A 13,266-nucleotide genomic window follows, 5' to 3' on the forward strand; every position below is an offset into this window, starting at 1 on the left:
AGGTGCCCAAGAGGAGACCTAAGAATCAGAGACTTTCGGGATAGCATTTGAAATGTAAATTTAAAAAAAAAAAAAAAAAAAAAAAAAAAAAAAAAGAAATAGCCTATCCATTCCTTAGGTATTTAAGTCCAGTTACTGAATGATATAGCTGTTTTATACCTCAGTATGTACAGTGGAAAGCATGTTCTCAGAAGAACTGAATGTCTGAGTAACCACACCAGCATAGTCTATAACAGCTTGAAGGGAGTGTGACCTGGAGCCATGGCCCACTGGGTAAGAGCACTTGTTGCTTTTTGTAGGATTCAAGTCCATTTCTTAGCCCCCACATGATAATACACAACCATCCTTACCTCCAGTTCCAGAGCCTAATGATCTCTTCTGAGCTGTGTGGCACCAGGCACACGCATGGTGCAGGTACACAATCACGTAGCATAAAAGCAGGGACAGGTTTTTAAAAATTATTAAAATAGGCTGAAGGGAGAAATGACTGTAGTGTGTCACATGATGAACAGATAAATAAAAAGTACTGGCACATGTCACAAGGAAGATGTGCCTTGAAAACATAAGATAAAACACATACATTTGAATACTTTACTGGTTGCTTGTACGAACTGTCTGGTGTAGTAGTTATAGCCCAGCAAAGCTGTTAGTGAAGAACAAAGCCAAGGATTGCTAAGTGTTCCTACGAGCCTGGAATGACATTGGGGCAACTTAAACAGACCAGCACTGCAAGCATGGCATGGGTCTCCTGGAGTTTCAGTACAAGGATCAATAAGTACAAGTGCAAAGGGCTTCAGAGGGCGCACTGGAGAGTGGATTCTGATGAAGTGATGTGCAGAGGGTCGCCCTGAGGGCGCTCTGCCTTCCCTAAGTCCTCTCAATCCTGAAGGAGATTAGATGCTGAACTAATATTGCCCTTTTAAAAAAAAAAACACTTAACAAAGAAATGTATGGTTTGTTCTTAGACTGTCCATATTTGATGGAAGGAGATTCTTGGAATCACAGGCAGTTTTGTTGGTACATTAGTGTTGTGCCAGTATTTATCATTCTTCTTTATTTTGTTGTAGGTGATGTTAGAGAAGTTTGTTGAAGAATGCAAGTTTCCCCCAGTGCCAGATGCTGTTTGTTGCTATCAGAAGTGCCGTGGATATTCTAAAATTCAGATTTACCTAACTGATCCAGACTTTAAGGTAAATAATGAATTTACTATTTTCCAAAAGTATCTCTGAATGAATTCAGAATGGTTCTCTGAGTGGAGGCTTGCAGGTTCTCTAGCTTGGCAGCACTTTATGTCCCCTCTCCTCCCATTCCCCTGTAGCTCTTTGTTGCCATACATGGAAACCAGAGGGACCAAAATAAATGATGTCAGTTGTTTGGTGACCTGAGAAAGCTGGCTAACTTGCTCCATTTTCTCCTCTAGCCACAGAAACATAGGAAACAAAATGATTGTTTCCTCTGATTTGTCACATTTTAAAATATGTTGCAAAATTTAAATTTGAAAATTTCAAGGTCATTGAAGCCTGAATTATCTTGTAGATAATTATCCTGTAGAGGCCTAACTGAGGGCAGATCTGCCATGTAACTTACTGTTTACTTAAGAGCATAGTAGCTAGGGCTGGAGAGATGGCTCAGTGGTTAAGAGCACTGGCTGCTCTTCCAGAGGTCCTGAGTTCAATTCCCAGTACTTACATGGTGGCTCCCAACCAGCTGTAATGGGGTCTGATGGGTCTCCTTGTGTGTCTGAAGAGATCAACAGTGTACTCACTTTCATAAAATAAATAAATCTAAAAAGGAGGAGGAGGAAGGAAAGGAGGAAGCTGTAGGTCAGATGAAATAATGTTTATCTGACGTTTGGTATATTAGGAAGGACAGCCACCTTCCTGCTGTAGCAGTGAAAGTCAAGTTCTCTAACAGCACAGCCAGGCATTGGGCAGTAGAAGTGTATCAAGGCATATGGAAATAGTATGTCTCGTTATATCTGTTGATGAATATAAGATTTTTAGTGATTTCAGTGGATGATATTGTGAATGTATTGGTATAGACAATTTTTAAATGTATATATATATATATGTTTTGAACCCTAGGGTTTTATACGAATTAGCTGTTGCCAATACTGTAAAGTAGAATTTCACATGAACTGCTGGAAAAAGTTAAAAACAACAACTTTTAATGATAAAATTGACAAGGTAAGGCATAAGGTTAGATTTTTGCATTATACTTTGTATATTGATTCTTTTTCTCTGAAAAACATTTTTAAAACTTTTTTAGGAAGTGTGTACACAGAATTACTAGGTTTTACAGAGCAGTAACAACAGGGCAGGAAAGCAGCGCGTTTACGTTTCCTGCGACTATAAAGGGAGTTACCATTGTGATCCAAGGCCAGTGTCTCAGAGCTTGCTTTCCTCATCCATAACTTAGGTTGTGTTCTACAGTATTAGTTCTCTGAAGATTGTCGAGTTATCTGTCAACAGACAGTTTTAATGAACAAAGTCTCAACATTTAAAATGTATACTGTTGTTTCTCATGTGGGGGTGCCTGCAATTATTGAGAACACGTGGAAGAAGCTATAAGTTTTTTATCTAATTTGCATTAATAAATTATACATCTGGTCTGTATAATCTATGGACTTAGGGAAATCTTTTCAAATCTCTCTATTGGAGGAAAAGCTTATTATAACTTAGCAGTAGGAATTACTCAAGTTAGGTGAAACAGTTTCTGTGTCACTAGGAGGTTGCTGTGACTCAGAAGCCATGGAGTCTAAATGTCCTCCCCCAAGTGGTCCCTTACTATGTCTTGCAGTGAGAAATTTAATCTCTTGATTGTATGCTTTAAAGTTTTCAGTTGTTGATCAACGTTGAGTGTTGGCAGCTCTGTTCTGTGTGCCACATTCTCTGTTTCTGAAAGCAAGGTGGACAGTGGCCTTTTCTGGAGCATGTTCCTGTCTCAGAAAGAAGGGAAGTGCGATGGCCAGTCCCTGAAGGGATGGGGCTGCTTCTCAGACACGGTTCATGTCATATGCACTCACTGTGCTTTCACAAAGCGAGGCACACTCAGAGTGTGTATTCTTTGTATGAGAACTTTATGGCTTACTGAAGCAGGCTATTTCATATTTTAACAATTTTTTTGTGAATATAATGGTGTACATGTATATGTTTATCTACTGAAAACATAATCTTTTTCTTTTTAATCAAAAAGGATTTTCTACAAGGAATCTGTCTCACCCCCGACTGTGAGGGAATCATTTCTAAGATTATCATCTACAGCAGTGGAGGTCAAGTTAAATGTGAAGTAAGTGTCTAGTAAAGGTTGTTTCATAAACCTGATATGACGTGGATTAAGTATGTGGACTTATGTTGTGTGGATCCTGTCTTTGAGAATGCAGGGATGTTATGGTGAGTATCGCACTGAGGCTTTCTCAGTCAGTGAGAGCGGTTTATATTCTAGTTGTATTGGTTTTGCTCTTTCATTTAAGGCCATCAAACTTTTGGGTATCGGTGGGGATGGGGCTTTTCGAACCCTAGGGGGTAATAGCAGTGAGTAGGTATAGTAACACTTAGAGCTTATTGGGTTTTCTTCTTGCTTGTAATTTTTTTCAACTTCTTCCTAAAGTGTCTCCTGTCCTGTTCCTCTCTTCAGTAAATCACTTTGTGAAGGCTTTCTGGGTGAGAGCCACGCTCCTGTTCTGTCAGTCAGTGTTGGTGGGGTGTGCTTCTGAGGTGCTGATTTATCACCTGGGCTTTGTGTTTGTATCATGGAAGGATGAGAAAAATCTTAGCTGTCTTTGTTTTATTTTAAGTTTGAACACAAGGTCATAAAAGAAAAGGTTCCTTCAAGACCTGTTCTGAAACAGAAATGTTCCAGGTAAGACCTTGAATAGTAGTTTTATGGTATCTTGTAGAATATAATTATATTAAGTGTAAGTTTCTGAATTATGCTGTTTTTTACAGTATGTACAAAACAAATATTTGAAAATGATTTTATGTATTCTTAAACTAAAAGAACTAGGCTAAACTTGAACCAGAATCAGTTAGTGATTGATGCTTGAAATTAAAAGACATTTCATGTTATATTTGGTAAACAGATTTTGCACTTCAGAAGAAGTGGTCTAGTTCATTCTTAGATGTTTTACCTTCAATTCTGAAGCATCTTAAATTTTGTTTTTCATCTTTTCAGCAAACATTTTGAACCAATAACTAGTTCTTACCTTGAAATTCTCAATATATTGTCAAAATCACGCACCTCTATGCATCTTTGTTCGGTCCAAATAATTTCAACTTTTTTTCTTTTTCTTTCTGGTCCTGCTTCTTTTCACTCTAAAAGGTGATTCTTCTTTCTTTTATTAGTATCATTTATGACCAAGAGAAAGCAAAAGAAAAGGTGAACAGAATTACTTGCTGGAATATTTTCAGTGTAGCCACATCAACCAGTTTATCAGGTTGTGGGGCAAGACTGGTTTCCCAGGAGACCTGGCTTTGAGATGAGAAGTTACACCTGGCCATGCAGACTCTTCCTTTCCCATTGACTGTGCTGTAGTCTGTGCACACACACTTAGCGTCCGTATGGTTTTAAGGATGGCACCCTTATTTAGATGTCACTTGATAATTGAGGTGCTATTTTCATGAAATAAGTTTCTCATTTTGACTGAATTGGTGTTATAGATCAATGCATTTTGGGTTGAACAGAAGTTATAGAACAGATTCTAATTATTAAAACATGTCAACTTATTTGGAGAATACTTCTATATTGAACAAATAGTGTATTGAGCTTAGCACAAAGATCCATTGTCACTAATTGCGACTCTCTATCAGCCTAGAGAAGTTAAGACTGAAAGAAGACAAAAAATTGAAGAGAAAGATCCAAAAACAAGAGGCAAAAAAGTTAGCACAAGAAAGAATGGAAGAAGACTTAAGAGAAAGTAATCCACCTAAAAATGAAGAACCAGAAGGTATGTGAAAGTGCAGACTATGAAACAATAGACCTGTTTTAAAGTGCGGATATGCATATTCAGTTCAGATGGCTTCATACTAGTTGTTACTGGATCAAATATCACTTGAAGTTACTATTTGAATACCTAAAAACCAGATTTTTGTCACAATCTTAAAACTGCCTTCTACTAACCTAGATGTGGTTAATCCCTCCCTGCACATACAAAACTAAGGCAGGAGGTTGCCATGGCTTTGAGGTTATTTTGGAACACATAAAAAGGCTCTGTCCCCCAAAAGCAAAACCTAAAACCATATATAGCCTTCTGTTATTCTGAGACAAGTAAGTTGGTATGAAAGACTCTCACTCGCCTCTTCTCTAGTGACGGCTGCTTAGCTGGCAGGGTACTATACGTTGTGTTGATGGATCTGTGCTCCAGTGCTCTGAACAAGCATTGACATGATCTGCAATAATGTGCAGCGGAGTCGAGTCTGACAGTCAGTTTATTAAAAGTCAGAGTTTGGCCTATGAACCTGCCAGCTTTGGGTTGAAATAATGTTTGCCCCTTTTTTATTGCATGTCCCTCAGATGAAATATTTCGCATTTGCTGTTTAGTTTCCATCTGCCTAGTATTTGAGAAATGTCTTAAGTAAATCAAAATTCTTTCATATTGAATTTTTTTTTTTTTAAGCAAATGTATTTATTACCTTTGCATGCTTTCAAACTAAGAATATTGCATCTAAAGTTTAGTTGATGAGGCTAGGAAAGAATATTTGGGAGTAGAAAGCTTATTTTAGAGGGAAAAAAGTTTTAAATATAGTTTTTAAATGCTCTTATAAAAGTGATCTGAAAAAAGGATGGTAGAGTACTTGCTCTGGGGCTTGGGGTGTGTATTGTACCCATGAACCTGGCCAGTGCAGTGAGTGGAGCTGGCCCAACTCTCCTACTTGTCTTTGGAGGCCTTTTGCTCAGTTGCTCAGGTTGGCCCTTATAGCCAGAATGGGCCTCAAGCTTGTGATCTTCCTGCCTTAGCCTTCCAAATAGCTTTTTTCTCAATTTTTGAACTTTCTGGCCTTTTCAAGGTAACTATTAAATGTGCATATTCCAGATTTAAAATCTCCTGAGTGATTTGTATAAGTCAAACCAGAGAGTCAGATAATACTTGGCAGGGGAGATGCCGTGGTCACAGACATGGTTTTCCTTAGCAAGGCTGACTCACTACACTCTAGATTTGCTGACCCCTGCAATTTCCCCAAAAACGTGAAACTTGACTACATGATTTGTATAGTGGGGAACTGTGTTCATATTCTCCCCTGTAGGATATAAATATAATTTAAAAACAGAAAGTAGCCATGTTTATGTTACTGTGCATGCTACATTATCTCCTTCCAAGTTTGCATAATTGCAAATTAGTCCTACTTACCCTTTAACCTTTCTCCTTTTCCTTAGAAACTTCAGACAGTGCTCAGAGTTGTCAGTTTCTTGACGACAGAATCCTGCAGTGCATCAAGCAGAATGCCGACAAGATTAAATCTGTTGTATTGAATACATCCACGCTTCTTAAAGAGCTGCTCTCTTGGAAGGTTCTGAGCACAGAAGACTACACAACATGCTTTTCTAGCAAAAATTTTGTCCATGAAGCAGTGGACTATGTAATCGGTCACTTGATCCAAGAGAAGAACAGAGTAAAGACACGGTTATTTCTGCATGTTTTGAGTGAGCTTAAAGAGTTAGACCCCAAGTTGGCTCCCTGGATCCAGAGACTGAATAGTTTTGGTATGTACCTTTAAGTTCTAGAGCATTAGTACTCAGAAGGAAGGGCAGATACAGGCCTCTGCATCCTTTTTACTTTGCTGTTTTATTCTTTGTGATGTCTTAATGCATCACTACGTTTTTGTATGGTTAAAGATACTCTTTCTACACAGGTGCTTTTTAGGCTATGCTAGGATAGATTATAATTAGGTTACACTATGGATAGGTTTTAAGACACGTTCAAAAGATAAAAACACAGGAAACGTCAGTCTGTAAGAAGCTCAGACCTGGGGCTGGTGAGATGGCTTGGCGGGTAAGAGCACCGACTGCTCTCCTGAAGGTCCTGCGTTCAAATCCCAGCAACCACATGGTGGCTCACAATCATCCATAACGAGATCTGACTCCTCTTCTGGAGTGTCTGAAGACAGCTACAGTGTGCTTACATATAATAAATAATAAATACATCTTAAAAAAAAAAAAGAAGAAGAAGATGCTCAGACCTAACTCTGCTGAGCTACCTGCGTGCGTGCAAACTGAGTCAGAAGTAGCTGTACACTTGTTCTGTCTGCTGTCTCTGCATTGGCTGCAGGTGTTTGTGTGAAGAAACAAAACCAGAAAGTCTGTATTCTGTTGATAACTGTTTAAAAGGACCAGTAGGTGAGGCTAGCTGTCAAGTACAAATGGCAACTGCTTTTGTTCTGTTCTGATTTTGCTGATTTGACTGGGAGAAGGAAAGATTAAGAAAACTTCTTGGGCTGGTGAGATGGCTCAGTGGGTAAGAGCACCCGACTACTCTTCCAAAGTTCCTGAGTTCAAATCCCAGCAACCACATGGTGGCTCACAAACATCCGTAAGAAGATCTGACTCTCTCTTCTGGAGTGTCAGAAGACAGCTACAGTGTACTTATGAATAATAAATAAATCTTTTAAAAAGAAAAAAAGAAAACTTCTTACATGCAAGCTCTGTGTCGAAGGCCTGCAAGGACTGGAGATGCCATGGTTGTGACACTGGGTGAGGGTGGGTGCCCGTGGCACTTATGAGGCTGTATTGTGATGATGCCTGGAATGGCAGCTGGTCTGGCACAGTGTGTGCCTCAGTTAGCAGCTGTTGATAAAGACTAGGAGGGAAAGCCACAGAGGAGGAACAGCGCCTCTCCAAATCAGTTCAGGCTTGTGGGGGCTGATGACATAAGAAGGCAGCAAGCTTGGCAGAGTTAGAGAGCCACACACCTGGGTCTGCATAGGTCTTATCAGTTACTCGTAAATGATAAGATTGTCTATCAGATAAGCAAATTAAAAAGTTACTGCTTAGGTTTTTTTGCTATAGAGGATAGACTAGAGCTAGAGAAGTAGGCTTACTGAGTTGTGCTACAGGGACTAGAGGACACCCAGCACTGTCTGCAGTAGTAAATGCATCATTTGACGCTGCAGTTCCTCAGTAGCAGGATGTTTTAGTTCCTTTTGATGTAGTTCATGTTCATTCTGAAGACAGTAAGTATGTATGTATGCACACTGTTTAAATATAAAATGAGCCTAGGCTTTTATTCTGACCTGAATTAAAACACATTTATTTAATAAAGGAAATAATTTTCTATTCATGGGACTTTAGTTCCTTCTTACAGAAGTCTGTATAGTGGAATCATTCGTGTGTATGTTTAATTTGGAAGCCAGTGTGTTTGATCAGTATAAAAGAGGGAGAAAGAAACAGATTTTCGAGAGAAAATTAACATTAGAAACTTCTTACTGTTTGCTTACGTTCCTTGTGGCACACACTGTGGTCAGGACCACCTTAGGGAACGGGAGTGCATTTCTTCACTGGTAGGTCTCTTAAACTTTATTGAAGGTGTAGATTATGTTACCATGCAGATTTCTCATACCATGTGACTTCTACAAGCTCAGTATTTTGTCTGGAGCAATCAACCATTCAGGAGTGATCTCTGCTGACTTGACACCTAGGGTGCCTGTGAGGCATGATGAGAAGGCAAACCAATTTTGATTAGCACTTTGGAGGTGGTTAGTAGGGAGCAAGACACCGTGGGGTATGTGGGGTTACACCACCCTGGGAAGAAAAGAAACAACTCTTGTAGATGTTTGAGGGGGAATCTGTCTAAGATAGTTCTTATTTTATTTTTTATTTTTGGTTTTTCAAGACAGGATTTCTCTGTGTAGTCTTGGCTGTCCTGGAACTCACTCTGTAGACCAGACTGGCCTTGAACTCAGAAATCCGCCTGTCTCTGTCTCCCAAGTGCTGGGATTAAAGGTGTGCGCCACCACCGCCTGGCAGCATAATTCTTTTCAAGGCATTTGGAAAGATTTATGCATTACCAATGTCTTGCTGGTATGGAATACATATAGGAAAACATTGTAAAAAAATTGGAATTCAGTCAGAAACAAAAGTTAATAATTAGTGAAAAGGGAATTTAGTGTCATTTTAATAATAGAACCACTAGAATTATTATAATTGTCACCTCAATGTTAAATCTTGTTTGTGAAATGCACTATATTTTTGACTAGTGTATTATTTAAATATTTTCACTGAAAATATAAGCAGACTATAAATAGAATTATTTCCAAATGCTGTGGTGGTTGGAGATTTTGCTGAATTAAATACTTTAGCTCCTGTGATTTGGGCTTTGTTCTGTTGCAGGCTTGGACGCCATAGGACCCTTTTTCACTCGATACGGAGCGTCGCTCAAGGAGCTTGATTTCAACATCGTGACTTTCCTCTGGAATGAGAAATACGGCCATAAACTGGGTTCTATAGAAGGAAAGCAGCTTGATTATTTCTTTGAGCCAGCATCAGTAATGGAAGCACGCTGTTTAATATGGCTTCTGGAAGAGCACAGGGACAGGTTCCCGGCCTTGCACAGTGCCTTAGACGAGTTCTTTGATATAATGGGTATGTGAAGCAAAGTTAACTGTGTAGTATGTTACAGGTCAGGAGAAGTCTGTAGCATATCTCAAGTCGTAAAGGCAAAGTAGTCATGCTTTTATATCTAATGGTTTGGGTTTTCTTGTGAGGGTTGGGGAGGGGAGGATAGGGTGGGAAGAGGTTGAGAGTCTTTTGATGAACAGAAATGCAGGAGATGAAGAATGAGGAGGACTTGAAAGAAAGGTCCCAGCCTTTGATTCTTTCTCTGAGAAGAAATCTGAGGAACAGGGATGGTCTGGGGTGGGGGTTGCAGATGTGGAAGTGCAGGTGGAAGTGCTTGTGTGAAACTGAGAGAATAGGGTGGGAGGAAATGCCAGAGGGCAGATAGGCCAAACAGCACCTGATTCAGTTTCCTTCTCTTGGATTTTCTTCACCATTGTAATGAACTGATTTGATCTGTGTGATTCTTGTGTATTTCAGATCACCCTGTGCTAACTGCTTCATTCTCTCCTTTCTCTTATCATCAGTCTGTGTGCTGTTTGGCATGCTAAAGGCACATTAGGAGGTCTGACCTTGTAGCACTACCATGGATCAGAACGTTTAGTGCAGTTTAAGGAGCTTGCTTGCTACTATGTGGTTGTAGAAAAGGGTACCTTTTGCCGAGTGTGCTGTTTGTCTAGGCAGCATTTGTTGCCTGTTCACTTCAAGCCTAACCTACATGTCCTGGTTTCTTTAAAGCCTCCCCAGCCCTCCTGAGGCTTCTTCCCAAGGACTTTATTAATCCTCCAGCTTCATTGCTGCTTTATCTCACGGTGATATCGTTGAGTTACATGAGTTATGGGGATTTGGGGAGGGTGCATTAGAACATGGAATCATCCGTTGGCACTGACTCCTGTGTCACCACCTCCTTTCCAGGATGGCACTGAGAATGCTGCCATGGGTTGACACTGGGTGCTTCTCCATTGACTTCTCATTTAGTCAGGTATTTAAACTGAATTGTCAGAGCCAGGAGGAGAAAGGGCACAGGCTTGCTGGCAGTCCAGGGTGGCTTCATAACGCTTCAGTATGTGATATGAAAGCTCAGGGGATTGAGTCACCTCACAGAGACTCCTTTTCTTCCTGCAGACAGCCGATGCACTGTGCTAAGGAAGCAAGACAGTGATGAAATGCCGGTAAGTCCTTGAATCCTTGGTAGTTTTTATGTTAGACAGGCACAGGGGAAGCCAGGCCAGGGCTTACCTGCTTCACAGGTCCCATGCTAGACTGAGACAGAAGCCTTACCATTGGAGGGACTGGGAATGCAGTGCAGTTGCTGAGGTACTCAGAGTGCACAAAGCCCTGAGTTGCATCCCTGGCAGTGCATAACTGCACGGTGGCACATGCCTTTATTTCCACCACCCAGGAAGTAGAAACAGGACCAGATGTTCAAGAGCATCCTCAGCTACCTAGTGAGTTCAGTGCCCAGCAAGGCTACATGAGACCTGTTAATAAATGTTCATTTAGGAAAAGGAAAGGAAGAATTCTTGAGTCAAGAAAGATGATGTTTTGGGCTGGTGAGATGGCTCAGTGGGTAAGAGCACCCGACTGCTCTTCCGAAGGTCTGGAGTTCAAATCCCAGCAACCACATGGTGGCTCACAACCATTTGTAACAAGATCTGACACCCTCTTCCCTCTTCTGGAGTGTCTGAAGACAGCTGCAGTGTACTTAAATATAATAAATAAATATATCTCTTAAAAAAAAAAAAGATACTTTAAAAAAAAAACTTTTTTTTAAAAAAAAAAAAAAAAAGAAAGATGTTTTATTGTCAAAGGAGCCCCTGTTGGTTTAACTGAGATGCTGCAGAGTGGCCTGTGGCTCTTTATGCTCTCCAGCAGGTTAGAAACTCTTCAGTTAACGATCATGATAGTGAAGATAAGCAGGCATGTTTGCCAGTGTTGAGGATAATCTGTCCTTAAAATGTGACTTAAACTTCTCTAGTAGATATATCTTGCCAGATGTGGAAAAACAGTGAGCAAACCTTGTGGGAAGGTGAATCTCTTCATTTGTTTTTTTTTTTTTGTGTGTGTGTGTGTGTGTGTGTGTGTGTGTGTGTGTGGTGTTTTGGGTTTTTTGGGGGGGGGGCGGGGGGAGTTCTAGATAGGGTTTGTCTGTGTAGCCATGGCTGTCCTGGAACTCACTCTGTAGACCAGTCTGGCCTCGAACTCAGAAATCCCCCTGCCTTTGCCTCCCAAGTGCTGTGATTAAACGTGTGTGCCACCACTGCCAGGCTCATTTGCTGTTTTTGTCCAGTGTCTGACCACAGACAGGACGTCTGGTTTACTTATTAGTGAAAGGAGTGTGTGTAAAATACTGTTGTTGTACACATAGGAATTACTTAACAGTCGAATTATTTATCTGCAATAACATGAGCCCCGTAGAAGTTGAGGTTAAAATGTTGGAGCAGTTTTATTTTACTTGTAACATGAGGGGTCATTAAGCTCTTCGTGATCCTTGTAGGACTGTGCTCATTGTGTGACTGGCTGCTTTTGCTAAACACTATATATTTAATATATGACTAGTAAAGGAAAATGGAAGTGGCTGTTTTTGTTGCAATTTATGATTCTACTAAATGAGGATTCATGGATTTTTTTTTTTTTTTCATCTTTTTAGTTTGGTTGTATCAAGGTAAAAAACAAAGGCAAGAAAAAGAAGCCAAAAGATTCAAAGGTAAGAGTGCCTTCTGCAGCGACTCTTCAGCCTCTGCCGCGGTCTTGGGTGTGGGTGAGAAAGAGACCGCTCTGGGGACATTCGAAACGTCTTGGAAAAGGACTTTAGGACTTTATAGATACTGAGGTTCTCCTCTAAGTCTTCATTGCTCTTTATTTTCTAGATTCTTGCACATAAACACATGCAAGGCCACATGAAGGGGCAGTAGAACAGTAGGCAGGAAGGCTGTGGGTCAGACGGTCTGGGTCTCTGTCTTGGCTCTTCAGCACCTGTAATAAAGAGCCAGGTGCAGCTGGTCCCCTGAAACTTACTCTCGGCAGTTCCCAGTGCACACATGTGCCAGGGCACCTACAAAAACTGAATTTATGAAATTCATGCACATACAGGAAAAAAAAGTTAATGACTTGTACATAGCTAGGACACACTTGGTAATCGCATCACTTAACTGAGTTTTATGAGCAAATATGAAGATATTTGTTTTTATAGTGTTCAGAACTTCTTTGATAGTTATTTCTGTTCAGATGTTTATCTAAAATAGTCAAAAGTGATGAATTACAGCCATCCTAATGACCTCAGGATTGCTAGGAGCTTTTCCTTCTTTTCACTTTCACTCCAAGCACAGGTGACAGAAGAGCATTATTTTTAATGGTGAGGGGAGATCTTTATGGCTCTAGTTAGAAGGGAGAGGCCTGTGGGAGACAGATAAGAAAGAGTGAGCAAGGGGTGCGAGCAAGTGGAAGTTTCCACACAGCTTACCTTTGTGTCTTTGAAAATGAGAGTTTTATTTACATTAAGGTACAGTCTCATTTACGTTTTTTTTTTTTTTAAATAATTGGAAACTACCCAAAGTTTTAATTTCAGCCTATTTCTGGCTGTTAAAATTTTTAATACTGTATTCTTTTTATAAGAAACGGAGTATGCGCCGGGCGTGGTGGCGCACGCCTTTAATCCCAGCACTTGGGAGGCAGAGGCAGGCGGATTTCTGAGTTCGAGGCCAGCCTGGTCTTCAAAGT

At 40.3% G+C, this 13,266-nt stretch overlaps 1 protein-coding gene and 1 non-coding gene across 8 annotated transcripts in view; both read left to right on the plus strand.

Moving 5' to 3' along the window:
- The window catches only part of Ttc3 (tetratricopeptide repeat domain 3), a 102,728-nt gene that overhangs the window by 54,370 nt on the left and 35,092 nt on the right, over nt 1–13,266 (plus strand). For all 7 annotated transcript variants that reach the window (XM_021209535.2, XM_029544405.1, XM_029544407.1 and 4 more), the window contains 9 exons: nt 1,068–1,190; nt 2,085–2,186; nt 3,196–3,288; nt 3,797–3,861; nt 4,809–4,945; nt 6,373–6,699; nt 9,322–9,573; nt 10,672–10,718; nt 12,197–12,253. In XM_021209535.2, the coding sequence (XP_021065194.1) occupies nt 1,068–1,190; nt 2,085–2,186; nt 3,196–3,288; nt 3,797–3,861; nt 4,809–4,945; nt 6,373–6,699; nt 9,322–9,573; nt 10,672–10,718; nt 12,197–12,253 (1,203 nt within the window). The remainder of the gene's footprint in view (nt 1–1,067; nt 1,191–2,084; nt 2,187–3,195; nt 3,289–3,796; nt 3,862–4,808; nt 4,946–6,372; nt 6,700–9,321; nt 9,574–10,671; nt 10,719–12,196; nt 12,254–13,266) is intronic.
- On the plus strand, nt 6,079–6,239 carry LOC115065131. The gene has a single exon (XR_003844933.1). It is a non-coding gene; the product is annotated as a U1 spliceosomal RNA (small nuclear RNA).

Source organism: Mus pahari, chromosome 12 (assembly GCF_900095145.1).
Source record: "Mus pahari chromosome 12, PAHARI_EIJ_v1.1, whole genome shotgun sequence".
NCBI lineage: Eukaryota > Metazoa > Chordata > Mammalia > Rodentia > Muridae > Mus > Mus pahari.